This window comes from Thamnophis sirtalis, unplaced genomic scaffold, assembly GCF_051295495.1.
Source record: "Thamnophis sirtalis isolate CommonGarterSnake01/CBP01778 unplaced genomic scaffold, rThaSir2_p1.2 scaffold_7, whole genome shotgun sequence".
Taxonomy (NCBI): domain Eukaryota; kingdom Metazoa; phylum Chordata; class Lepidosauria; order Squamata; family Natricidae; genus Thamnophis; species Thamnophis sirtalis.
Window position 1 is genome coordinate 72,422,080 of NW_028261387.1, and position 27,301 is coordinate 72,449,380.

General features: G+C 40.2%; 2 protein-coding genes across 3 annotated transcripts; one reads left to right on the top strand and one right to left on the bottom strand.

The window, feature by feature from the left end:
• The first annotated feature begins 791 nt into the window (after window positions 1-791).
• LOC148044720 (neuritin-like) lies at window positions 792-11,475 on the top strand. The gene is made up of 3 exons (XM_087720828.1): window positions 792-935; window positions 2,146-2,314; window positions 10,387-11,475. The coding sequence occupies exons 1-3, from the start codon at window positions 893-895 to the stop codon at window positions 10,613-10,615; spliced, it is 441 nt and encodes a 146-aa protein (XP_087576954.1). The 5' UTR covers window positions 792-892; the 3' UTR covers window positions 10,616-11,475.
• Window positions 11,476-14,914: 3,439 nt separating this feature from the next.
• Window positions 14,915-22,546, bottom strand: SYS1 (SYS1 golgi trafficking protein). 2 transcript variants are annotated; one of them, XM_087720394.1, is made up of 5 exons: window positions 22,401-22,534; window positions 21,995-22,112; window positions 18,834-19,110; window positions 18,144-18,211; window positions 14,915-16,245 (listed from the first exon to the last, which is right to left on the bottom strand). In XM_087720394.1, the coding sequence occupies exons 3-5, from the start codon at window positions 18,993-18,995 to the stop codon at window positions 16,005-16,007; spliced, it is 471 nt and encodes a 156-aa protein (XP_087576520.1). In that variant the 5' UTR covers window positions 18,996-19,110; window positions 21,995-22,112; window positions 22,401-22,534; the 3' UTR covers window positions 14,915-16,004. The 2 variants fall into 2 exon arrangements, with proteins under 2 accessions (XP_087576520.1, XP_087576519.1); XM_087720393.1 differs by lacking the exon at window positions 21,995-22,112 and having other exon boundaries at window positions 22,401-22,546.
• Between the last annotated feature and the right edge of the window lie 4,755 nt (window positions 22,547-27,301).

The window sequence follows — 27,301 nt, forward strand, 5'->3', positions numbered from 1 at the left end:
GAACCGGTAGTAAAATGTTTGAATCCCACTACTGTTACAATCGTTGTAGCATCTCCGTGGTCATGTGATTGAAATTCGGATGCTTGGCAAGTGATTCATATTCATGAGGGTTGCAGTGTCTGGTGGTCATGCCACCCCCTTTTGCGACCTTCTGATCAGCAACTTCAGTGGGAGAGTCAGATTCGCTTAACAGCCACAATACTAACTTAAACAACGGCAGTGCTTCACTTAGCAAGGGTGGCAAAAAAAAGGGTTGCAAAACGGGGCAAAAATAACTTAACTCATGACTGACTTAGCAACAGACATGTTGGGCTCAGTTGCGGACGAAAGCGGAGGACTACCTGTAATTCCCATCTTCCCTGATGATTGGCTGGATGGATCTAATGGATCTCACAGGAGTTGGTGTAACTGCTCTCCAGATCCCAAACCTTTTTCAGAATCTGCGCCAAGACTTGGGGCTAACATTACATGGCTGGAGCCCACCGGAATGGACTCAGTTGGGTTTTCTTGGAAGTGGGCTTGTTCCGCCCTGTCCCTCTTTTTTCTTCCCTGCCTCCTTCCACCCGCGACGTCCCCCGCCGTGTCCGTCCCGCGTGGCTGTTCCGCAAAGCACCTGGCAAGGTCTGCCCTGCCCTCAGCGCCAGAGAGCCCGACCTGAGCGAGGGCAGAGACAGAGCAAGCGCGCTCCGAAGGGGAATCGCGGCACTTTTCTCCCTCGCGTGGCGTGGAGGCTCCCGCGGAGCTTTGCCAGGGCCAATTCCCGCCTTGTCTTCCTCGTCGGGAGGTGGAGAAGCCCCTCGGGTCCTCCCTAGGGAAGAGGAATGGGAGGGCTGCCGGTGGGGGCGATCCAGTTTACCCGGAGCCCCTAAACCAGGCAGCTACAGCGGCGACAATGGCACGCCGACCCAGCACGATGCTGCTACTCATCACGCTGGGTAAGCCCAAATTTCGTCCCGGTCGCAGGCGTCGGTCCAGCTGGAATGGCGTGTGTGTGTGTGTGTGTGTGTGTGTGTGTGTGTGTGTGTGTGTGTGAGAGAGAGAGAGAGAGAGAGAGAGAGAGAGAGAGAGAGAGAGAGAGAGAGAGAGAGAGAGAGAGAGAGAGAGAGAGAGAGAGAGAGAGAGAGAGAGAGAGATATTTAAAAAAATCAGGTATGTTAAGACAGTTTACTAGGCATCAATGGATGTTTTCTCTCTTTCTCTCCATCATTAGAAGGTTGTGGGAAACGGTCCACTGTTAACTTTCCGAAATGGATAAGACAATAGAAGAGCCCGAGATAGTGTTAGCGATGGCAACGTTCTGACGGCAAACTTAGCTAAATCCATTGCTTCATTTCCAGGGGAAACTTTCCAAGGAACACTTTTCAGTTCAAATTCAGGTTAAGTCGGTGAGACTTTCCGAAAGCAGTTCAGAATGAAGCAAGTTTACTTTTCCGTTCATGTACGATTCGTTTTATTCTTCCCGTTGGTTTTTTCCCCCCTTTTAAGTACCAAGCTCATCTCTTTTTCTATTTTACGTTTTAAATAGCCTTGTAAAAGAAGACATTGTATTTTGTCTTTTTATGTTCCCCTTTTTCCCCCTTGAATTGTTCGCCGCCCTGAGTCCTCCCGGAGAAGGGCGGCATACAAATAATAAAATACAAATACAGTTTACAAGAGATCATACTGGCTCAGCTCTTTGTTCAGTCCCTCCTTTGGAAATCATGTATTTCGGTTCAAAATCCCCAACACTGATCTTGTCAAGCAAGTTGTGTCTTACTATGCCATGCTATAGGTTGTTAAAGCATGGTTTATTGAATAAACTCCACAGCTGGCTCGGTTTGCATAACACCAACCATACACTGTGACTTTCAAATGATATGATAATGACGTTGTGGCTTAATGCAATGTTTGAAGCAGAATTCTACTTAATACTTAATTTTGGTTGTGCTTCTTGTATATGATGACCATTTATTGTCTGTATGCGTGTGCGCGTGCATGTGTATTGCACATACCCATTTCCCTTAAATAAGAAGCATAAAATATACGTGTGCAACACACACGGACACATTTTACACTTCTTATTTAAGAGAAATTGGTCTTTAGATGAAGTGCCTGGAAAAAGAGATGTGCTAGTAGATGCTACATTAATCCCCTTTCCATTTGCAGGGTACTTGCTCAAGTTACTGACGGCAGAAACTCAGTGTGAAAATATTTATCAAGATTTCTCTGGCTGCATCTTAAAATTAGGAGAGAACATGGCTAGATATGAAGAAGAAGCAGCTGAAGTAGACAAAGTGAACCAGACTCTGCTGCAAGGATTACAGGTTGTTTGTGGGTGAGCAGCAAATCTCTCTAAACTGTACTGTAGGAACAGCCTGTCGTGATGTGTGTCTTGAATATACTGCAGTTGTCCCTTTTAATCATTTAGAACAGAGGTCTTCAAACTTGGCAACTTTAAGACTTGTGGACTTCAACTCTTGAAGTCCACAAGTCTTAAAGTGGCCAAGTTTGGGGACCCCTGATTTAGAATAACAAAATAACAGAGTTGGAAGGGACCTTGGAGGTCTTCTAGCCCAACCCCCTGCTCAAGCAGGAAACCCGACCTATACCACATCATACAAATGGTTATCCAATCTCTTCTTTAGAACTTTCTGTATTGGAGCATTTATAACTTCTGTAGGCAAGTTGTTCCACTGATTAATTGTTCTGTCAGGAAATTTCTCCTCAGTTCTAGGCTGGTTCTCTTGTTGATTAGCTTCCATCCATTGCTTCTTGTCCTGCCTGCCTTCTAAATCAGAATGACTGCTATCCCCTCCTCTTTTTTCCTCTGTGAATGTTTCCACTGAATATTCTCCAAATATTAGTGGAAAAAGTGAAGGTTTCCACTCTCATAGTACTCTGGTTGATTGCATGTCTATTAATTGGCTAGCAAATTGTGTTACCCACAGAAAATTGTTCCATTTTCCTGCTTAGCCATAAGAACCACAATAATGGACCGGAGTTTTGTTTTGAAACTGGCTTGGGTTTGCTATGTTTTATCATAAGAAGTGCTAACAAAGGCACTTCCTCAAAGACAACCATCAATTGAAAGCAAAAGACTAATTAAAGTTAGTACCAATACAAGAGACAAGTTTATTGTTGAGAAGTGCTTGTTATCCATTCTTTACATGTTGGAACCCTAAGTTCTAAACACAATTAGAAATGTCATTTTGTAGATAGCAAAGACGAAGCCAGTTCTGCTGCCTCTTATGAAACATGCATTTGATTTCAAGTAAAGATTGGGGTACCATACTAGAATTTTAAGAAATCTCTTCCATGAGTACAATTTGAACCTGAGCAGTTTTGGTTGGCTACCAATTCAGCGTGGTGGCTTTCAGCCTATCAGTGTCCTTCAATCCTGGGTATAATATAATTGGATTTTCCGGTATCCAATTCTTTGATTTAAGGCAACTATAAGGGGAAGATTATACGTAGTTAGGGCTATAGTGCTGGGAAGGAGTTCATCCTTTATCTTGTGTAATTTCTCCACTCACGTTAATGCCACAGCTTTCAAAGCTTCAGTTAATATAGCGTTATCGTTTGTTATGTAGTGCTTGTTGAATTTCCTCTGTCTGCCATGGTCTTTGACTTTAAACTATGCATTTTCTAACTACCAATATTAACCATAATGGTAGTGTTTTGTTATCCCCACTGTTCTTCGCCAGGCTTGGTTTGCCACCTTGGGCAGCTTCACAGCCAGAGGACTGAGGAGAATATAAAAACATCTGTTTGTTTATTTTTAATCTAATCAAGTGCAAGAAGAAGGAAGTAAAATAGCAAAAGCATCAAGATGTTGGAAATTTAGCTTGCAGCAAGTTTGAGCAGAGAACGCTTAGCAGAGAATGCTTATAAGCAGACATGAGAATGGGAAGAAATAAAGGAATTGTAGAGATAAATGCCGATCATTGAAGGTTACAAGGGTGAAACACACTGGACAGAGCAAACCTATAAACAAACTAGGAAATGTAGAAAACAATTAAGGAAAAAGCAGAAGTTCTGGAGGAATACTGTCCTGTCAAAACTGTGTGAGAAGAACTACGAATTGAGATGGGGGAATGTAGAAACCACAATAAATTAGATTAGAAGCTGATAAAAAGACCAGATAAAGGTAAAGTTTCCCCTCACATATATGTGCTAGTCATTCCCGACTCTAGGGGTCGGTGCTCATCTCCATTTCAAAGTCGAAGAGCCAGTGCTGTCCGAAGACGTCTCCCTAGTCATGTGGCCGGTATGACTAAATGCCAAAGGCGCACGTAACATTGTTACCTTCCCACCAAAGTTGGTCCCTATTTTTCTACTTGCATTTTTACATGCTTTCGAACTGCTAGGTTGGCAGAAGCCGGGACAAGTAACGGGAGCTCACTCCGTTATGCTGCACTAGGGATTCAAACCACTGAACTGCTGACCTTTCAATCGACAAGCTCAGCTTCTAGGCTACTGAGCCACCGTCTCCCTATAAAAAGACCAGATACAAGAGGGCAAAGACATTTTTCATGTAATAAAATGAAGGGATTAATAAAGGAAAAATAAGCGTTTGATAGAGGCCAGAAGAAGGGATTCCAATGTAAAGAACACTACTGGATTTGGAATCTTAGTACATGATGGTGATGATGATGATGATGATGATGATGATGCCGATTACTCTATAGGTAGTCCTTGACTTATGACCACAATTGAACCCAACATTTCTGCTGCTCAGTGAGACATTTGCTAAATAAATTTTGCCCCATTTTATGACTTTTCTTGCCATGGATGTTAAGGGAATCACTGCAGTTATTAAGGTAGTGACAAGGTTGTTAAATGAATCTAAGTTCCCCATTGACTTGGTTTTTCAGAAGGTTGCCAAAGCTGATCCCATGATCCCAGGACATTGCAACGGTCAGAAATACACGTCAGTTGCCAAACAACCAAATTTTGATCACAGGATCATAGGGATATTGTAAATATTAAATATGAAAAAAATGATCATAAGTCACTTTTTTTAGTGCCGTTATAACTTCAAAGTCACTGAATGAACAGTTGTAAATCGAGGACTGACTGTATAAACGCTTTCAAGAGAGCCAGCCTGACATGGTGGTTAAGATGTTGGATTAGGATGGCAGAGATTCATGTCCTTTCTTAGACATGGAAGCCAGTTGAGTGACAGTATGCCAGTCACTCCTGCTCAGCCCTACTCAGTGTTACTTTGCAACAAGCTGGCAGGAAAACAAAACCTCTTGTAGCATCATGAGTTGCTAGCTTTGCTGTGTGGACTACGGTAAAGAAGCATAATGCAAAAGAAGCAGTATCTGTGATCAAGAGGAACTGAATTAAGATTGCACCATGTTTTCAAATATTAAAAGCACTTTAAATGTATTATTTTATTGCCCCCAACAATCCTGCCACATCATTTGATATTATTGCCCCCAGTACCTTTTTTTCCAATAGGGAAGGTGGAGTTGAGGACAACAAGTAGAGATTTATACAAGGTCAGCATGAATTCACAGAAGATTTGAACTGGATGTTTTTCAATCCATCAGTCACTTTGTAGCTTCTGCCCAAAATTAGATGTGTTTATCATGAAAGACAACGGGAGTGAAGATGCTTATGAATCCACCACCAGAGGTGGTATTCAGCCCGTTCTGACAGGTTTTGGAAAACTGGTAGTGGAAATTTTGGGTAGTTCGGATAACCGGCAAATAGGCTGGCTTTGGCCCCACTCCCAGCCTCCCACCTGATCTTTTGTTGCCCTGAACAGGAGAACAGAGCTGGAAAGCAGGTTAGTGGGGAGGGAATGAGGATTTTGCAGTAACCTTCCCCTGCTACATCCAAAAAGCCACACCCACAAAGCCACGCCCACACAACCGGTAGTAAAAAAAAATTGAATCCCACCATTGTCCATCACCGCAGCTAAAGTGGGTTATTGTAAGCTAGATACACTTCCTTCAGATAGAGAAGGGCAGGAGAAAGAGCCACTATCTTATTAATGGTTCCTGGGCCAAAAATAATAATAACTTGAGAAAAATGACTCATACAAGGCCTTCCTTAGCTCACACCATGATAAAGTGAGGGAGGAGGAAGTACATTCATACTTGGAAGATTCTATAACAGTATTAAAGCTGTTAAAATAAAAATAGTCCAGTCACATATGGCATTGGTTTCTTAGTTTACATTACCTCTGGGGGCTAACAGATTCAAAAAAGATACCAAAGCTATTTGTTTTTTCCTCATCTATCACAGAACAGAACAAGATTTTCTAAAACTCAGTTCAATTTTTTTTTTGAAAAGAAAAGAAAAGTCAGTTCCCAGAAGAACCTTGTAACTTAAATGTGTCCTGGTATAAGGCCTATTTGCGTGTTCAAAATGTGAAGAAATGCAAAACAGTGGTACAAAAAGCAATGGGAAATAAATCAATAGTCTGACAATGAAGCTTGACTAAAGAATGATTGAAAAATGAAAGTGGTTCTTGATTCAGTGCTGAAGGAACACATTTAGGCACACGAACAATGAACAATATGACAATGTGCAACCTTGAGAAGAAGCGAAGATGAGAAATGTAATAAAATTTTTCCACAGCCGGAAAAAAAAAAGAACGGAGCTATTGCAGAGCACGGCTTGATGTAAAATGTATAGTTAGGCTGTTGCAAAGGAGAGGAATCATAGTTCCCAGTGCTGCCAATTACTTGCCAGGTATGATTTAAGATGTTGGTCTTGGCTTTGAAAGCCTAAATAAATTAGGATACAATTATCCAAACCTGGCGTGCAGGAGAAGTCCTTTGCAAAATGCCCCTATTGGGTTATTTTTTGGTTCTTGACCAAGAGAAGTCCTGCTCTTGTGTTGCTTCCAGTTGATAGGATGCTGTTGCTCAGGAGTTATATTTGCCACCAGTCTTTCAGCATTTAGAATAAAAATGTTAATCCTTTTGCTAGGTTCTTAATTGTTCAATGATTTTAGTACTGATGATTTGTTTTAAACCTTTTTATGCTCTGTTTTTCCTAAATTTTGAGTATTTGCTAGCATTAGAAGATGGGATTTAAGGCAAAGAAATAAGCAAATCATTAAATAATACTTACTGAAAAGTTTGTCCTTCCATGCCCATGTCATATTTGTCACGGATTCCTAGTGGACATTACATTTCTCTGTTGATGGCACTTTTCTGCTCCCATGTCATAGTTTTCTTTTTTCCTCTTTGTGAGGAAGCATTTTGCTGTGTGAAACTCATAAGTCTTCTTAGTACATCAGGAACAATTAGGATTCCTGAGGGATTCTAGCACAAAATAAGCAAAGTCCCTATTGTTGCGATACAAGACTTGAATCAGACAAAGACAGAAATCTTGGTCTTCCTTCTGCAGTACTGTTGTGCATCTAAGACTAGCATCTTTTCTGAGGAAGCTTCTGCGTCTCTGCAGTCTAACAAGAAGAAAAAGCTCATTGGTGACAGATATGATTAGAATACAATAGAATAGACTTCTTTATTGGCCAAGTGTGATTGGAGACACAATCATACTTGGCCAATAAATTGTCTTTGGTGCATATGCTCAAAGTGTACATAAGGTTAATAAAATACATTCATCAAGAATAAAAAGATACAACACTTAGTGATAGTCAAAGTTACTAAAATTTTATTATGAAACAAATAAAAATAATATAAATTGATAGATACAAGGAACATGGTTATAGTAATAATTTGGAAGAGATAGATACTAGTAAAGAAGAGAAGAATAATAGTAATACAATCTTAGTAAATTATTTGACAGTTTTGTGGAAATTAGCTGTTAAGTAGAGTGATGGCATTCGGGAGAAAACTGTCCTTGTGTCTTGTTGTTCTAATGGAACTAGTTTTGTTTTGGTTTGCCTTTAGAGGGGTTGAATTGTGCAACACCCCCCAAAATCTAGAACTGACAGAGCATGTGACATAATTTGATTCCCAAACAAATAAAGTCTGTAGAAACCAGGCATTGGGAAATTGAAATTATCCAGTTAAAAGGGGAAGAGTGAAAAGAGAGAATCCTTATTTGGATTTCTCTGACAAGTTGCCACTTCAGTCCTTACTAGTTACTCCTCCTTCCTTTTTTATTTTATTTTTTAATATGGAGTCAGATAACATCCAACTGCTTTCACACTGAATTGTTTCCCCTTACTCTATTCTCTCCCCTCCCACCACTACATTGCTGCAGGATTCAGAAGAAACAACCATAGAAAATCAAAGCAGAGTTTACCTTGTTTTGCACCAATATCTGTCATTATTATCTTAGAAGATTTCTTCTACCACATTTCTTCTATTTAATGAGTTCTTGACAGTTGGCAGTCAACTAGAGGCTCTTTTAGTGTGATTTCAGGGACTTTTTAAGGAGAAAGCAATTGCCCTGGGCACCACCACATGGTGGAGGCTCCCTCTAAAGGATAATTTAATATTTGAAATCATCCAAGGCTTTAATATTTTTCATGCAAGTTAGCAAAAGCTATCTTGTCAATTTTACAATGGTCTCTTATTATGCTACAGATTTTAATGTACTAAATATACACATATGGAGGAAAATGAAAATGAGAGCCGAGGTGGCGCAGTGGTTAGAGTGCTGTACTGCAGCCACTTCAGCTGACTGTTATCTGCAGTTCGCCGGTTCAAATCTCACCGGCTCAGGGTTGACTCAGCCTTCCATCCTTCCGAGGTGTGTAAAATGAGAACCCAAACTGTGGGGGCAATATGCTGACTCTGTAAACCACTTAGAGAGGGCTGAAAGCCCTATGAAGTAGTATATAAGTCTAACTGCTATTGCTATAAAAGCATTACATTGATGTAGAATATAGTAAGAATATATAGTGAAGGGTTCTTTAGACAAACATTTCTCTTAAAACAGCCATATTGGGGGTTTAAAGTGGTACCAACACTATTTCTTGCTCTCAGTCTGCAAGTTTCAACACAAAACTTCTGGAAAATACCACTTTCACTAAGGCTGCTTTAGCACACCATAAAAACACAATATATGAAAGCACAATATAAGATTGTAAGTATATCACCAGTTTGGTGCTGGGTTATGACATCAGACTAGAAACCAGGAGACCATGAGTTCTAATTTTCATAAACAAGGGAAGAAAAAAAAAGAACCTTAAAGGTTTGCACACACACAGAAACCAGAGGCTTTTAATATTTGGCAATGTTAAGATGGATGGACTGGGAGTTGTTGAACTCTACCCATCTGAAGTTGAAAAATACTTAGATGAAGGGTTACCTCTAAAACCCCTCATTGCTGCCCCTATAATCCTGCCTGACTATAACTTAAAAATAAGTGGAAATATGTCTTGCAATTTCCAGGCAGGAAGCTTACAAAAAGCGTTTCTGAAGCCCTAAAATAGGCTTTAGTTGAATAGATATGGAAAAATGCTCAAGCTAAAAAATTTAACAACCCTCAGAAAATAGAAATTGCGTCAACATGCGGGATTCTCCTTATTTAGCTGCCTGTTTTGACTTCCCCTTAATGCCCCCAAAAGCATTAGAAAATTTCCCATTCTTGACTAGATAAACCTTTCCAGAGTGGATGGTCTTGAATGGCAGGCACTAATATTTCACTTTTCAGCTGCATAATGTTAAATACTACATTAGGATTATCTTGGAGATGCTGCTACATACTTGGAACAATATCCTCCTGTGACCTGGAAAAGATTCTGTACAGAGGAACTATATATTAACTATAGTCATTGTGTGAGGATAGGCTTCTTTGCTTCTCAGAGTTGACTTTCTATAATGAATAGAATTAAAACAGGTCATTTATTTAAAAAAAAGACCAAAATGCATAGATCAATTAACCAGATATTATGGATGGTGGATGGATAGACGGGTTATGTTCTTCATAGATGGCCCATGCCTATCTGTGACTTTCCTGGCAAAGAACTGTGGAGTCCTTAGTGCTCTCTGCACTTGATGGGATCTCAGACAGCACCAAGGACCCTACACTTCAGCCCCAAGCTACAAATATTCTATTGGTGGTAAATAACTTATTGTTTCCTGTTAGAATATTCATGACTGGGAGAGATATGGTAACGAAGTCAGCCAATGAATAGGCATAGCAACCAAGTCAGCCAATGGGAGCTTAAACAGATCTGAGTCTATGCTGAGAACTGAAACTGAAACTAGTCTTGTCTGTATTAAACTCTGTGTTGGAAATGAAATTGTCTGCTCTGAACTATGAGATGAAACTGTTCTCTCCTGCTTGTGTTCTGCTTGTAACTTCTACCATGTTGAAAGAATCTATTATTGGTATTGTATATTTATTCATCTGTTATTATGTATTTAAAGAAGTTAATGAATCCAGTTGAATCAGTTCTCTGTGTGTGCTTTTTGGATTTGATTTTTCGGCAACAAATTCTGATATTTCTTTCTTCTTTTGCAGATATTGGAATGAATTTCATAATTGTGCGATGGCTACTCTTTGGGTGTGCCAGAAGGAGGAGATGGTGACTGTCTGGGAAAAGTTGAAAAAGGAATCTAGAAAAATCAAATTTGAAGGCAATCTTTTTGACCTCTGCATCTCCAGTAACTACCAGAATTTACCCTCATCCCAGATCCCAACTCTTTTTCTATTAGGCATCACTCTGATGCTCATTTGGCTCAATTTATGAAGGCAACAGCTCTGTGATTTTGTACAAATGAACATATGCTTTTCCCCACCTTAATATTTTGAAAATATTGTTTGTGGCATTCTTTTTCTTTTTTTCTTTCAGTGAATTTTTGATTGTGATAACAAAATTTCCTAATATTTAGTTTTTCCAGTGAGACCAGTTGTAAATATGGCAAGTGTTCCAATTGAATTTTGACAATCACAAGTTGTGCATGCCTTAAGAATCTCAAAATTAAATTACTAAAATATACCTTGCATAGGAAACTGTGGCACGAGTGGAATGGTGCCACTAGATTTTATATCTTGACCTGCTAATTAGGGTTTGCTTTGGTAAGCCTTTCATGTCAACTGTTGTACTGATTTCTACACTTAATGAACTTTTTGCAACCATCTTTCTGTATGTAGATGTAACTTCTGTAATTAATAGATTTGCAGTTTTAAGAAAGAAAATTTGGGGGAACTGAAGAGGGTAGCATGAGGTTCTAAAATAACTGGATTCTCTCAGCAGAACATGATGGTTTTATTATCTATCTGAAATGAGCTCTCCAAAATGTCCCAAGGAAGATTACAGATTGATGATTGATTTGTTATAGAAGTATTTGAAGGAATGATTAGTCATGCAAAAGATTTACATAAAGAAGATTGACCAAACCCTCAGGTAGTTTAAGGAACAACATCTGAACCCATCTACATATGTTTGCAAGGAATAATGCTGTGATACTCTTTCCCCTCCATTCCTGACAACTAGTTTTTCTTCCCCCTGACTTTCCCATGAATGTTGCAAGATACAATATGTATTATAGTCAATATTTTTGAAATGGAAAGAAATATTCAGTGAGAAGTAAACATCCTTGCAATTTTCTAAGGAAAATGTCTGTATTGCAGGTTGGGTGGATGTTCAGAGGGTCACTTGAATGAAGTATGAACATTGCTGTAAAACAGCAATGGAGAAATGGAACTGACTGTTCATTGCTTCTCTGGATATTCCTTAGAACTGCTGCCTATTCTGGTTAAGGCTCATGGGAATTGCAGTTCAATTTTTGAAGTTCCCTACATTCCTTAAAGGTAAAGGTTCTCCTCTCACATATGTGCTAGTCATTCCTGACTCTAGGGGGTGGTGCTCATCTCTGTTTCAAAGCCGAAGAGCCAGCGCTGTCTGAAGATGTCTCCATGGTCATGTGGCTGGCATGATTAAATGCTGAAGGCGCATGGAACACTGTTAACTTCCCACCAAAGTGGTTCCTATTTTTCTACTTGCATATTTACATGCTTTCAAACTGCTAGGTTGGCAGAAGCTGGGACAAGTAATGGGAGCTCACTCCGTTACACGGCACTAGGGATTTGAATCGCCGACCTTTCTGATTGACAAGCTCAGCGTCTTAGCCTTGAGCCACCATATCCCATGTACATTCCTTACCCCCCCTAAAGTCCATATGAATTCTTGTATGACGCCACTCTGTACACGAAGTAGGATATGCCATGTGTTGCAGCCATTTTCAATGTATTTTCATAATCTCTCTCATTTTCCAATTCTACCTCTCTAATTTGTACTGAATACAAAGCTACTTTAGATTGTCACAATTAGTGTTGTGAGATGCAAGAGGTGTCAGAGTCTATGTGGTACAAAGACCTTGCCACCATGTTGCAGGAGGGATATGTTTTGCAGAAGCCCACAATGGATTCCTGGCCTAAATCCCTTAAGGTGTTCTGTATTCTGCAACATTTGAAAGTACTCTTCCAACAGCAAATCCTAAATGCACAGCTTGTTATGTAATCCAGTCAAATGCAGCAGCTATATTCTCATCACTCACACCCCTGCCTTTGAATCTTGAATCCAGTACATTTGCAGCAGCAAGTATTGGGGTACACAAGCAAACCAAACTGCAGCCTTTCCCCCTTCAGTGCTCCCTAGTTGCACAAATGCATATTTCTCTTGTTTAAGGACTGCATTGAGAAGTACAATGTTACTTGAATTGTATTTCAGGATTTGCTTGAGCTGAGAGAATTTGCAATAATTTAAGACTTTGCAAAAAGTTTCAGAAATCTTTCGTTAAGGTCTTCATGTTATATAGTTTGAATATCATGTCATAGATATATTATTTATCATTGGAAAAATTTCAATTTTTCTGAAAAAACAAAACAAAACAGGAAAACACTATTTCCCCCCACAAAATTTCTGGGTTTTTTTCCAAGCCTTCCCATCTCTAGATCTAACTTGATTTTCTAGTATTTGACATTCCTGTAAATAGGTGAAATCTTCTAAGGTATATTAACATCCACACAGTACAGAATGTCAGTATACTCTTTCTATTTTTGTTTGATCTTTGAATCATTACAGGCAGTCTTCGATTTATGACCAATTACTTAATGACTCTTCAAAGTTAAAGTCATTCAGAAAGGCTATCCATCTATATTAAACCCCTCCCCCCCATGGTCACATGACCATATTCTGGGTGCTGGGTAATCAGCTTGCATTTGTGACCAGCTGTAATATCTGTCATGTGACTGCAATTTGCATCATTTCCAGCAAAAAAAAAAATAACCCCCCCATTCAGGATTTGCTTAACAACTGATTCAGACTTATGAACACATGATCCACTTAACGACCACTGTAAAAAATATTTAACTTGGGTCCTGTCATGTGGATGCCTCAATTTATAACTACAATGATTTACAACCACACTCCAGTCCCAATTATAATTGTGTGTTGCGAACAACTTTTGCGATCTGTACATTAGCGTCCCTTACTATAGTAATTTAAGGATGGAATTTCCTGCCGAGTTCAGGAACTTTCCACATCAATCTTTAACAACCTCTTTGACTTCATTCTATTGTTCCTCTGGTTGCCTGTCAACGAGGGCCAGGAATTTGGAGAGTATCTTGATATTGTTCTTGAAAATGATGGATATATGCTCGGGATTACATGGAAATTGACTTACATCTTATACACGAGCAGTTTTGTGATCTTCAATCAGTCTCTGACTTCAGTTTTTCTTATAATTAAAACTTCTATCTCTAATAATATAATTCATTTGATTTCTGCTTAGTCCATCAGGTGATGTCCACACACATGGGCATGCTTTTGGTGATCTGAAGAATTGTGTCAGCAATCAAGAAATAATTTGATTAACAGAAACTAATTATTGTCATCATTAGCAGAAAGTCACTATTTTGACTTAAATTTCTAGGTTTCCTTGGACTTATGATTCATTTCAATTTCTTTATTATTTTTAACTCTGGCATTCTAATCTCCCCCCAAAAAGCATGTTTTGCTTGTGAGGTCTGTCAATTTATGGAAAGATAATTGGAGGTCAAATAAGTTGCAAACAAACCCATTTCTTTTTAACAACTTCTTCACTTTGCCTTATTTAAACACATCCCTGAATTCCAAACACAGCTTTCAATCATAAATAAATGTGCATCCTAGATTTTCCTCAAAGCATATCATTAATATCACATTAAGGATAGACAAGTGAACATCTGCTAAATAGATCTCAAATAATGAGGATGGAAAAAGTCTCGGCACTTAGATTGTCACTGTCTGCCTAATTAGATTCTAGTCTTTAGTCAATGTTAGTCTACAGAGATTCATTGAAATGGCTACAAATCTCCTTTGCTGCGTTAGGTATGCTATTATGATACTCCCAAAGGAAAACGAATGCCTTGAGCGCACATGTGCTCATACACATAAGTACTGCGGACAGATTGCATAATACCATAGCTGACAACAGGAATTGCAGTGGCTTGCACTGGTGTCTTAAAAGAAAGCAGCGCCATCTTCTGAAGAAGAGATGTTAATGCAGCTATAATTCAATGAGCATACCGTACAGTACAATTTGTTAACATTAGGTGAAGGCAGTGTGACTCACCTATATTTCCCAGCAACAGCAATGGTGCAAGGATATTCCTTCTGCCCAAATCTATATTTAAGTAGCGTATGTGGATCAGAACATGCTATTTTGGCAAAACTTTGGGGTTTCTTTATATGTTATCAGTGGATCCTACCTGAGCGCTTTGAGAGATGGTTTATAACAGGGGTGTCAAACTCGCGGTGTCACAGTGGCGTCATGTGACGTATTGGAATCCTCCCCCCTTTGCTTAACCGGTCGTGGGTGTGGCCAGTGCGTGACACATCTGAACCCTGGTTTATAAAATTCATTTTCCAAAATTATTCACCTTAATCATTACAAGCATTAGCTTCCCAACTGTAAACAATACAAATTATTAGCATTCCCAAATATTTATGTACAAAGGGAAAACTCTGGGATATATCCAAAAAAAGTAATATTATTTTTAAAAAAAATAAAATAAAAAGTACAGCTACCCTAGGGTGCATTATAGATGAACCTTCCCTTCATAGCCTTTCTTTTCACAGGAAGTTAATATTAATTCTGGAGGAATTAATACTCAGGTTCCAATCTAAGAAGACAATTACAATTATATGCAAAACAAGTTTATCTTGACAGTAGTAGTAGTTACAAAAAGAATTAACCATCCTGTTTTTTGTGCCCTGCACAACCTCTTGCAAGTTTCCTTGGTTATGAACAGTGAATCTTCCAAGATAAAACATTCATTGCAGTAAACAAGAGAACTCATTTGAAACATCTTCCGTCTCGGAGTATGTGACCTGGGGTAGTTACCTCTCTATGCCAGATTGTGAACAAGAGTGTTTAATCTTTGTTCGTCTTTTTGAAGCCAGTAGTTTAAAAGTGTCTAGGCCCTGGTTTTCTAAATTGTATTACCGACTGATGACTTTCTCATTTCTACTGTCATATTAGGTAATACAATCCAGCCTGATCAATACATTATAAAACTTCAATGGAAAGTCTTTATTAAATAAAATAGTATTTTTTTTCCAGTCCAATAAATACAGTCACATTACCCTTTGCTGTTAATAAGCTTTCTGGAATCTGAGCAGCCAAGTGAATAATAGTACTGTGCCTTTCTGCATTGTTTGATCTCCTTGATCCTTTAATTCAAAAAGTGGAAGTAAAATGAGAATCAGATATACGACGGATAAAAGGGAACAAAGTGTCTATTGTGCAATTGTTGGGAGTTCTCTAGTCAACTGACGTTCACACTATAGAGAAGGGAAACTGTGATCATCACACTCACTGCTTGCTTCTCAAAATCAGTCCACTTCCAATGTCTCTTATACATTTTATCCAACACTCGAGTCTGATCACTTTGGCAAATTGGGCACGTCTGCATAGTAATACAAATGAGTTATGTAAAAACTATATTCATCTTGGCCTATCAAAATATTGCAAATGTCAGTCTCCCAGCTAATACATTTAAGGCCCTCTGGATTTCTTCAGTTGCATTTCCACGTGTCACAAACTAGCACCAAGATGCTGATACTGATGGAGAAACACAGTGCCTCTGACGGCCTATACGCTGGATTTGGGGGCTGAATTTAATGGGATTTCTTTCAGTTCTGTCCTCATACAGAGGTATTCCCCAATCACAGCCATGAGCGCTGTGCACACAGTATGTACAAGCCACCAGGTCAAAGCTGTTGGAAAGGATCCGTTGTAAATCCAGCAGCCCAACAGATGAAAAAAATGAACGGTGGCGGTGAAATCCAAGCACTGCTTTCCTCGTCGAATGAAATACAATAAACCGACGGCACTGTAGAAGAAAAGAAAAGAATTGTGTCAAACCTTAAGACACACCATCTTCAACATTCTTTACTTTATTGTCATTGTATGTATATACACAGTTTACACATACTACGGAATCCACATAACACCCAGAGACCAGGCCCAACACACATAACAATCCCCAAACACACACACACCAAAAAAATTCCCTGCCCCTAAACCACCCAAGCAGTCACACAACAGACTGTCCAACAGCTCACTGATGGTGGCCCTTTAGTTCATTGTTGAGTGCAATTATAGCTCTGGGATAAAAGCTATTCAGAAGACGTCTGGCCCTAGTTTTAATTGTTCTGTATCTTCTGCCAAAAGGCAACAGTCTAAAAAGACTGTATGCAGGATGGGAAGAGTCTCTGAGAATGTTATGCAACTTCCTCAAACAGCGAGATGCAAAGATGTCATCCAGGGCTGGTAGCTGGAGCCCGGTGATATTCTAGGCAGTTTTAATTATTCTATTTCTATTTCCCATATAAGCTATGCAAGATGTATCTCATGGATTTTCACTTAAATCTTTATCTAAGCTACGTGAGAAAGCGAAGAAATTAAAGGATACTTTAGACTCCAAAGACAAACATTTTATATTCTTTTCTATTTCAGCAACTTTAGGCCCCTTAAAAAATTGGTAGCTGAAAATAAAGTGAAATTTTAATATAAACATTTCTTTACTTTTCTTTTTTATACATATGCCTTTTTTAAAAACCACATTCTCCAAAGTCTAGAAGGGCAATTATATACAGGTAGTCCTTGACTTACAACCACAACTGAGTCCAAAATTCCCATTGCTAAGCAAGGCAGTTGTTAACTGAGTTACCCCCTATTTACGACCCTTTGGCCACAGTTGTTAAGCGAATCACTGCAGCTATTGAATGAATCATGTGGTCACTAAATAAATCTGGCTTCACCCTCTTAATTTTGTCCGAAGGCGGTTGGGAAGGTTACAAATTTTGATCACATGACAATGGAATAATGCAACTGTCATAAGTACATGCCAGTTGCCAAGGGCCTGAATTTTGATCACACTGTGGGGTTGTTGCAATGGTTCCTGTGAAAAATGGTCCTACGTCACTTTTTTCACTATCATTGGAACTTGAATGGTGACTAAATGAATGGTGGTGAGTCATGGAAAATTTGGGTTAGTAAAACACTGTGTTTTTCCTTTCTAAAACTGTAACTTTTAAGCACATTTTTCTTGGATATTCTCCCTTTTGAAATTCTTCATTTCACCTTAAGCAAGTGCAATTTCATTTTTTTTTTGTATTAGATATCACCATTATTTGGCTTATAATTTATCAACTTCAGCTTCCTCTTTCTGCATGGCCCTGCTTCTATACTTTTTCTCTAGACTCCTCTTCATGATCTCTCCATAGGATTTGAGCAGTTCAACTAAGCTGATTTCATTAATTTCATTTTAAAATTGTATTGTTAATATTAATTGGGTTTGTTTTTGGATACTTTATTTAATTTCCTTTTTAACTTTTGTAATATGTGTGGGTTTTTTTTAATGTTGTACGCCACCCTGAGTCCTTTGGGAGAAGGGCGGCGTATAAATCCAATAAACAAACAAACAAACGTTATGTGTTATCAATTCAGTGTCCTCTCTTAAGAATTACACAGGTAGATTTTCTCCTGGACATTGTGTTCCCAGCCTGGTCTATACCCATTGCTTCTTTAGCTCAATCTGTCCACCTGGCAATCAGATATTTTGGGCTACGCAGCTAATCCTGTCAAATGCCTAATCCCAACCTTCTTTAGTTTGGCCTTCAATTTTCAGCATTGATAATCTGAATGCTTCTGTTTTTATCAAGAGGCAACTCACAACTCTAAAAGATGTTTGGTTTGAGGATGTCAGAAACACATAACCTGACTTACCAGGTGAGTGCATTTAGGATAAATGCCATTGTGGAAAGTCTCCCAGGTGAGGTGGCAAATCCCAAAAACTGTACAGGTACAAAGAAACATAGTCATTGCAATAAATTGTAAACCAGCTAAGATCTATTGGCTTCAATGATACATCTTGTTACATCAGTTCTACCGTTTCTCTGAAAATAATATCTCTCTAGATAATAAACTCAATTGGGCTTTTAAGCACATGCACTAAAATAAGCCCTCCCCAAAAATATTGCAACACAGCAGCAGCCATGAGGTGACCACGCTCGCTGCCTCCTGCACCTCAAAAATAACAAGACCTCCCTGAAAATAAGGCCAAGTGCTTATTTCAAGAGTCAAAAGAAAATAAGACCCTGTCTTATTCTTTGGGAAAACACGGTATAGTTCAAGAGGCACTATCTGGACAAGTAATCAAACTCATTTTAATACTGATATAATAAAGGCAATAATTTGAAACAGTGCACATTAACTTTTGACAACACTGATGATTTCATTTATGATTTATGCCAAAAAAGTAGATTAAATTTAAATGTAAATTATATGAGAAGTAATCCATTATACGTTCGCTTTCAGTATTCCTACTAAAAATCTTCCCCAAGGTTTTTCTTTCCCTACTACCTACTTTGATTTGTCAGAATTTCTTTTTGACATACTGAAAATGCAATTACCTACCTCATAACTGAAAATCTGGTCCAGTGAAGGGTTGCTCTGTACCAGACTGTCTACTAGAGCCAACCAAAGCCCCAGACTGCTGTAATAAATTGCTTGCATGAGCAGGATCTGGGAAATGATAAGTGCAGGATCCCAAACGTAACTGCGGAACTGGGGAGCCATTCCTGAAGCAACAGCCCATAGGCTGCATAGAAATATATAAATAGCCCTCGGATGTCTTAAAACATAAAATCTCTTGTGTCACTGTCTAGAGAATGCAGAGTGATTCCATCAGCACCTGAAAGAAAGAAGAAATAATTTGTTTCATTCCGATTAAATCCTACAAAAAGAAGGCGTTCTAATGTACATCTTCTCCAAAACCAATAACTATATTGCATCTTTTTTCCAATTAAAATACTACCAGTTTATTTACAGCTTCCAAAAGCAAGGCCACTGACCCAAACCTGGCATAGGAAAGTTATTAATTTACAATAAATGAAATGTCTCAGATCTGGTTAAAGGGGATAAATAGAATGGAAATAGTACACACTCTGATTCTTACAGAGGAGGCACTGCAGAATTATATTTGTATATATTATTCCATCCAACAGTAAGATTTGGAATGAAATATATGGCTCCTTCATCACTAATATCAGTCTCATTCCTCTATAGAAATTTATAAAATCTATGAAACATTCATCCTAAAAACATCATAATTTAAGGCTTAATTTGCAAACCAGTACAATGTAAGTGGGTTTATTTCCATTTCTGCACTGACTTCATTGCATCCTTCTGCTATCGTGTCTATTTAATTTTCTAAAATAACAACTCCATATTCATTCAAGAATAAGTTCAGATACACTTAATGAGACTTGTAGATATGTGCATTAAATTGCAAGCATTTTTTTCTATCTTCTCAAAAGTACATCCTTTGTGAAGTACTTTACTGATTTAGCCATCTCATTCTCCCAACTTTTGTAGGAAATTTCCTATGAAGGTCTCACTGCTACACAGGTAGTTGTCATCTTACAACAGGTCATTAGTGACCATTCAAAGTTATAAAGATCTCCCAAAAGCTATTTATGGTCCTTTTCTGAAATCACCCTCCCCCACAGTCATGTGATCAACTTCAGGTGCTTGGCAACTGGCCTGCATTTATGATTGTTTGTAACCCTTTGGTCACATGACTGCAATTTGCATTTTTGCCGTAAATCGCCATTTACTTTTGACTGTCCACAAAAAAAATGCCCCAGAGTGAACAATTGGTTCATTTAAGAACCATGGTATTTGCTCAACATCTTCATCATTTGGTTAATGACTGCTGTAAAAAAATGGTAAAATTGGGTATGGTTACATGGTGATTTGCTTTATGACCATCATGGCTTACAACTGTAATTGGCAGGCTGATCATTATGACTAATGGTCATAAATCAATTACTACCAGTATATTTGGGTTAGAACATTGACCATCCAACAAGCGTTTGACAAGGTAATCCATAATTTATTCTCTCAGATATTTAACTCTTTTTATAGAGGAAAATAAACAGTAGCTCACTCTATGTCTGTGGAATATAATAGAAAACCAATCAATCAGAACAGAGCTGGAAAGGACCTTGTAGGTCTTCTAGTCCAACGCCCTGCTCAAGCAGGAGACCCTATACCATTTCAGACAGGTAGCTGTCCACTCTCTTCTTAAAAACTTCCAGTGATGAAGCACCTACAACTTCTGAAGGCAAGCTGTTCCAACTGTTAAATTAAATGACATTATATATGTTCAGGGATCAGCATTTGTTAGGCCAAAATTTTGAGACTGAACATGCACTTTGAAAGCTGCATCAGTTGGTGGCATGTCACATATTATTTTAACTGATCGATATATTTAGCTATTTGGACTGCAATCAGACTGATGTTAAAATAATTTCATGTAATATGAAATTCATATACAACAGGCAAAATACATAAACTGCCAATCACAGTGACTGGATTCCTAGTTACATTAAGCCAAACCAATCACATTATAGTCTAACTTGATGTAGAAACCCAGTCATCATTAGGCAAGAGAGTCAAAAGCCTGATAAACTTCAGTTCTACTGTCATGGCAATCTTTTCACCATCAACATATACTAAGCTTGAAAGATGTTAGGTGAAGGACTTGCTCCACAAATTGGCCTTATGTACAATTGTAAGTCAAGAATGATTTACCCACTGTTTATTCAAAAAACCACAAATGACTGGATGCACAAGTCACCCTAAACCACAATTGGCTGACCTAGACTTAGAATAACTTTATTCTCACTTTGAATGTACACTAATTGGCATACATTAAAATGAAATATCATTGCATACAGTTCACAAAGGCTCTCCACCTCTAATATAAAGATAAACATGGCAAGATTATTCATTTATAATTAACAGATTATAATATATAATTAGCAGATAATCAAAACAGAACAGACTAGAATTCTTTATTGGCCAAGTGTGATTGGACGCACAAGAAATTTGTCTTTGGTGCTTATGCTCTCAGTGTACATAAAAAGACAAGATACATTCATCAGGAATCATAAGGCACAACACTTAATGATAGTCATAGGGTACAAATAAGCAATCAGGAGACAATAAATATAAATCGTAAGGATACAAGCAACAAAGTTACAATCTTGCAGTCATAAGTGGGAGGAGATGGGTGATAGGAACGATGAGAAGACTAATAGTAATAGTAATGCAGTCTTAGTGAACAGTGGTGAGGGAATTATTTGTTTAGCAGAGTGATGGAGTTCATGAAAAAAATGTTCTTGTGTCTAGTTAGAATAGAATAACAGAGTTGGAAGGAACCTTGGAGGTCTTCTAGTCCAACCTCCTGCTTAGGCAGGAAACCCTACACCACTTCAGACAAATGGTTATCCAATCTCTTCTTAATAACTTCCAGTGTTGGAGCATTCACAACTTCTGGAGGCAAGTCTTTTCACTGATTAATTGTTCTAACTGTCAGGAAATTTCTCCTCAGTTCTAGGTTGCTTCTCTCCTTGATTAGTTTCCACCCATTGCTTCTTGTCTACCTTTAGGTGCTTTGGAGAATAGCTTGACTCCCTCTTCTTTATGGCAACCCATGAGACAGCTGTCTTGGTGTGCAGTGCTCTATAGCGTCGTTTTGAGAATAGGAGTTGAAACAATTATGCATGTACCTATGAGCTTGGCTTGGTCAGGTTTGTGAAGCCAACCACAGATCTTTTGACGTGGTTCACACAGGTCTTGCTGACTTTTCCTTTGCATTGGGGCTTCGGGGGTTGTACAAAAGTAGACCTTTAAAAGACCAAAATAATAACTAATAGCTTCCAGTGTCTTTTACAAAAAAGAAAAGAAAAGAAAAAAGAAAGAAAGAAAGAAAAGAAAAGAAAAAACCACTCCACTGTTTTAGATCATGATGGGGGGGGGGGGCAATCCCTGTTGGTGTTTAGGGAAGGAAACGAAAGAAAGACGCATCATCCTAAAAGGAGCCCATCCCGACCCCCCCTTTTCACGACCATTGCTCCCAAAGGACGCGGCACCGAGCGGCCAATCCGTAATATCCCCCAAATCCTCCCGATTTACCCTTCGCATTTCCTCGCTCCCTCTTTTCAACCAGACCGAGAAGCCACGACAACACAGGCTCCGCTCCGCCAGGCCCCGTCTCCGCAGCTGATTCCTTTCGTCGAACCATCGAGTCACGCGGCCTCCGGTCGCCTAGAAGGAACACTAAGACAACCTCGTCCCTCGAAGGGGCCCAAGGAAACAACCTCGCGCGCCTAGAAAGGTAGCCAGTAAAAAGGAAGTGATATCACATACAGTAAACGTGCGGGGCCGGTGGAGTCTATATTGTCCTTGAGCCGTAGAGATAGAAAGTTAGAGAATACTGAAAAAAATATCTAAATCATTGTATATTGTTCTTGGAGTGCTTTTAGAATGAAGGAAAGATACTTTGCTCTAATTCAGGGATCTTCAATGTTGGCCACTTGAAGACTTGTGGACTTCAACTCCCAGAATTCCTCAGCCAGGAATTCATTCATTTAATGCGGTCGTATATTTACAAACTCTCATAATACGCTGAAACCTTGACTTTCTGTGAAACAGTCTTTGATAGTTTTCAAAGAGGGAAAAAGAAAGAGATGCTCATTAAAAAAAATGTGGTGTGGCTTTAATTTCCAGTGTAAACATTGGATAGTGCCAGTGGTGGGATTCAATTTTTTAAAACCACATGTTCGGTGGGCATGGCATACTTGGTGGGCATGGCATACTTGGTGGGCGTGGCTTGGTGGGCATGGCTGAGGAAGGATACTGTAAAATCTCCATTCTTTTCCCACTCCAGGGAAGGATACTGTAAAATCTCCATTCCCTCCTGATCAGCTGGGACTCGGTAGGCAGAGAATAGATGTGGGCAGGGCCAGTCAGAGGTGGTATTACCAGTTCTCCAAACTACTCAAAATTTTTGCTACCTGTTCACCAGAACTGGTCAGAAGCTGCTGAATACCACTTCTGGATAATGCACAGAACAGGGCTAAGCACTAGTGCTATGGTGCACTACAATGTTTAAATGTTTTCCCCAAAGTACAGGCAGTGTTCCACTCTCCATTTCAATCATCTCTGAGGGTGTTGCCTGAATCTTAGCTCCAGAGGCATCACTTCCAAGGGAATCTCTAGAGTTGAGTCAGGATGACCCAGCACTGAGTCAGCTTTACTTGTTTCGTCTGTCCGACATGCTTGCATCATGTAATAAAAAACTACTTCAGGCTGTCATTTTCCAAGCAGAAGATGCAAAAAGAGAGAAAACTTAAACCTCTTCTTGATACCCGATAGGAGAGCTCAATTAATACAGCCCCTCCTATGTCTTAGGTTAGAATACCTAATCCCGCCCCCATGGGGCAGCTGTGAAATTCAAAACCACTAAATAGTTATAGTGTACAAATACCGCCAAGTGTAGCACTGTAGAAATACAGTAATCTAGAAAATCTAAGCAGGATAGGACCTTTTTGGTCGTTGGATTTGAGAATATCAGGGAATCCTGAGTTGTACTAAGATGGACTTCTCAGAATAAAAGCAATGCCAAACAGATAGATAGATAGAATTCTTTATTGGCTAAATGTGATTGGACACACAAGGAATTTATCTTTGGTGCCTATGCTCTCAGTGGATATAAAGTAAAATAAGATAGAATACATTCATCAAGAATCATAAGATACAACACTTAGTGATAGTTACAGGTTACTAATAAGCAATCAAATCATACTAGGAAAAGATAAAAAAATATAAATTGCAAAGATGCAAGCAACATGGTTATAGCCATAATAAGGATGAGAAGAATAATAGTAATACAGTCTTAGTAAATAATTTGACAGTGTTGTGGGACTTAGTTGTTTAGCAGAGTGATGGCATTTGAGGGGAAAAAACTGTCCTTGTGTCTAGTTGTTCTGGTGTGCAGTGCCCTATAGCAGTGGTCCCCAACCTTTTTATCGCCGCGGACCAGTCAGCCTTTGATAATTTTACCGTGGCCCGCTGAGCGCGCGCAGGGGTGGGGGGGCGTTGTTCGCGACCCTGCGCCCCTGCCTGCCCACCCCCTCCGCCCACAGGGCTCCCGCGAAGCGGTTCTGGACACTAGCCCAGAGGGCGGTCATTGGTCGGCGTCCTTCAGAGGTGCGGGGAAAGGTGCATGAGCCTGTTCAGGGTGTCCAAGTTCGGGCACGCCGAGGCCAAAGTGGCCCGCAAGGAGGTGGGTGGGCGGGCGTGGTCGTCAGCCATGCTTACCTCCGGATCGTCTCCCCAGTGAACCGCCGCCCCCACCTGCCGGGACGGGCGGCGGTTCCCTCCTCGCCCCCTCCCCACAGTGGGCTCCATGGGGAGGAAGGGAGCAGCTCTGCCCTCGGCCTCTCGGCGATCCCACTGAAGAGGAACACCGGCGCTTCCGGAGGCCCACCCGGCTGCTGGCTGAGCCGTGCTTGCGTGGGCGCCTCCCGAGACACGGTCAGGCCTCGCCCAGGGGAGCCGCGGCCGCCCTCCCGGCTACTTCTTGGCCGCGGGGCAGCTCCGACGAGCCGAAGGGAAGTCGCCGGGACTGCATCCGGGGAAGCCTCGCCCTGCAAATTAGCCGGTCGGGGGGCGAGCAAGGCGGCTTCCCCAAGAGCCCCTCGCTGCGATGAGGCTGGCTGGGCTGGGACCGTATGCCCGCTGCCAACTGGGCTGGGGCCGCTCGGCAGGTGCCTTGTCGCTTTCGCTGCAGCTGGAAAGCGGAGCTGCCGGGTTAGCCCTCCTCTCAGCGCCGGAAAAAGCTTCGAAGAGCCTCTTCAAGCGGAGCCGCCTTGGCCGCTGAAGCTTCCGGCTGCAGAGGAAGCGCCCGAAGGGCTGTTTCTGCGAGGCTCCCGTTCTCTGCGTTGACACCTGTTTTGTTCTCGGGGCTTCCGTTTCCCCGCAGCGATGCCGCCTGGGACAGCGAACACCCGGCTTCCGCGGCCCGGTGCCAGGTACTCCACGGCCCGGCACCGGTCCGCGGACCGGGGGTTGGGGACCACTGCCCTATAGCATCATTTTGAGGGTAGAAGTTGAAACAATTTATGTCCAGGATGTGAAGGGTCGGTAAATATTTTCACAGTCCTCTTTTTGACTCGTGCAGTATACAGGTCCTCCATGGAAGGCAGGTTGGTAGCAATGGCTTTTTCTGCAGTTCTAATTATCTGTTGAAGTCTGTGTCTTGTTTGGTTGCAGAGCCAAACCAGACAGTTATAGAGATGTAGATGTCAAACTCAATAATTCCTCTGTAGAACTGAATCAGCAGCTCTTTGGGCAGTTTGAGCTTTCTGAGTTGCAACAACTAAATAACTTAGTTGTTGCAAAAAAACAATACAGATCTGTATGTGCAGTCATCAGAAATAACTGACCACATTCTTACTTATCAGTTTAGTTTAAATAGGGGCTGTTTTAATGCAGGAATACATGGGCTCGTATTGCAAATCAAATGACACTGTTCAGAAAATAACATTGAGAGGCTGCACTGGTTACCGATCAGTCTCCGGATACGCTTCAAGGTGCTAGTCGTAACTTATAAAGCCCTTCATGGTATTGGATCTGGGTACTTGAGAGACCGCATGCTGCCAATTACCTCCCACAGACCCATTAGATCTCACAGGGTTGGCCTCCTCCGGGTGCCATCTACCAGCCAATGCCACCTGGCTATTACCCGGGGGAGGGCCTTCTCTGTGGCAGCTCCGGCCCTCTGGAATGAACTCCCCGCAGGGATTCGGACCCTCACCTCTCTCCAGGCCTTCCGAAAAGCTGTCAAAACCTGGCTTTGCCGGCAGGCCTGGGGGTGATGAGTTCCCTCCCCTCTCGACATGTATGGCTGTGCGACTGTTGTCTACATTTATTATTTGTATTTTGTCTTTTATGTTCCCCTTTTTTTTTCCTTGAATTGTTCGCCGCCCTGAGTCCTCCTGGAGAAGGGCGGCATACAAATAATAAAATACAAATACAAATACAAATACAAATTTATTCAACTATAAGATTATATGCAAATCCTTTGATTCTTATTTCAGGATGGTCTAGGACTAATATTTTCCAACAAGTGTTGTGCTGTGCAGAGATAAAATAACAACATGTTGATTGGGACACAAAACTTCTAAATATCTATGACTGCCTTCCCTTGCTTGCTATCTTCCAGCTGCCTGGAAGCAGAACTATATCTGGAAGAAATCCAATTGGAAAAGGCTATCCTATGCTATCCTCATTGTAATTGTGAAAACAAACATGAAAATAACATCCCTTTTCATATGGTTGTTTTCAAGGTTGTTTTCCCCATTCCAGCTAACCTCATGTCATCATTCCATTATTAAGAGAAGCAAGGAAGTTTTGGAAAACATGGGTGTACACTCACCCATTCCTAGCCAGGCTCTATGATGAAACAAAGGAAACATAGAAAAGAAGGAAGGAGGAAGAAGTTTCAAAATCAAGAGTACTAGAAATAACTTATTAAGGTGAAATTATCTGAATCATAAGACAGACCAATCAACCTCTTGAGACAGACCAAAAACAACCATGTGCACTGAATGATGAAATATGTTATCAGAAAGCAAACTTGTTGTTGCTAACCCTCCTGAAATAGGTTCAGTTCCTTCCAAAGAAGAATTAACTAAAAAGTCAATTTCTGAATCTGCAAACCTGAATGTTTTCTTGGAAGCAACAGTGTCATTTATCTTTGAAGATATGAGACATAGGGTTGCCAGATTGGTGGTTTTTCTAATCTTTCTTTGAAAATTCTTAAGAAAGGTAAACAGTTGCCACTGTGGTCTTGTGAAATGTTGCTCTGCTTTATGAAGGACACTTCTTTGTTTGAAAGTATCCTCTACTTAAAGTGCTGTCTGATTTAAAAATAAAGAGCTACAAGAAAGGAAAGCTTTGAAGTTGCCCTTCAACAGTTAAGACTTTCTCTCAACTCCTACATGCTCTCAGCACATGAAAACGGGACATTA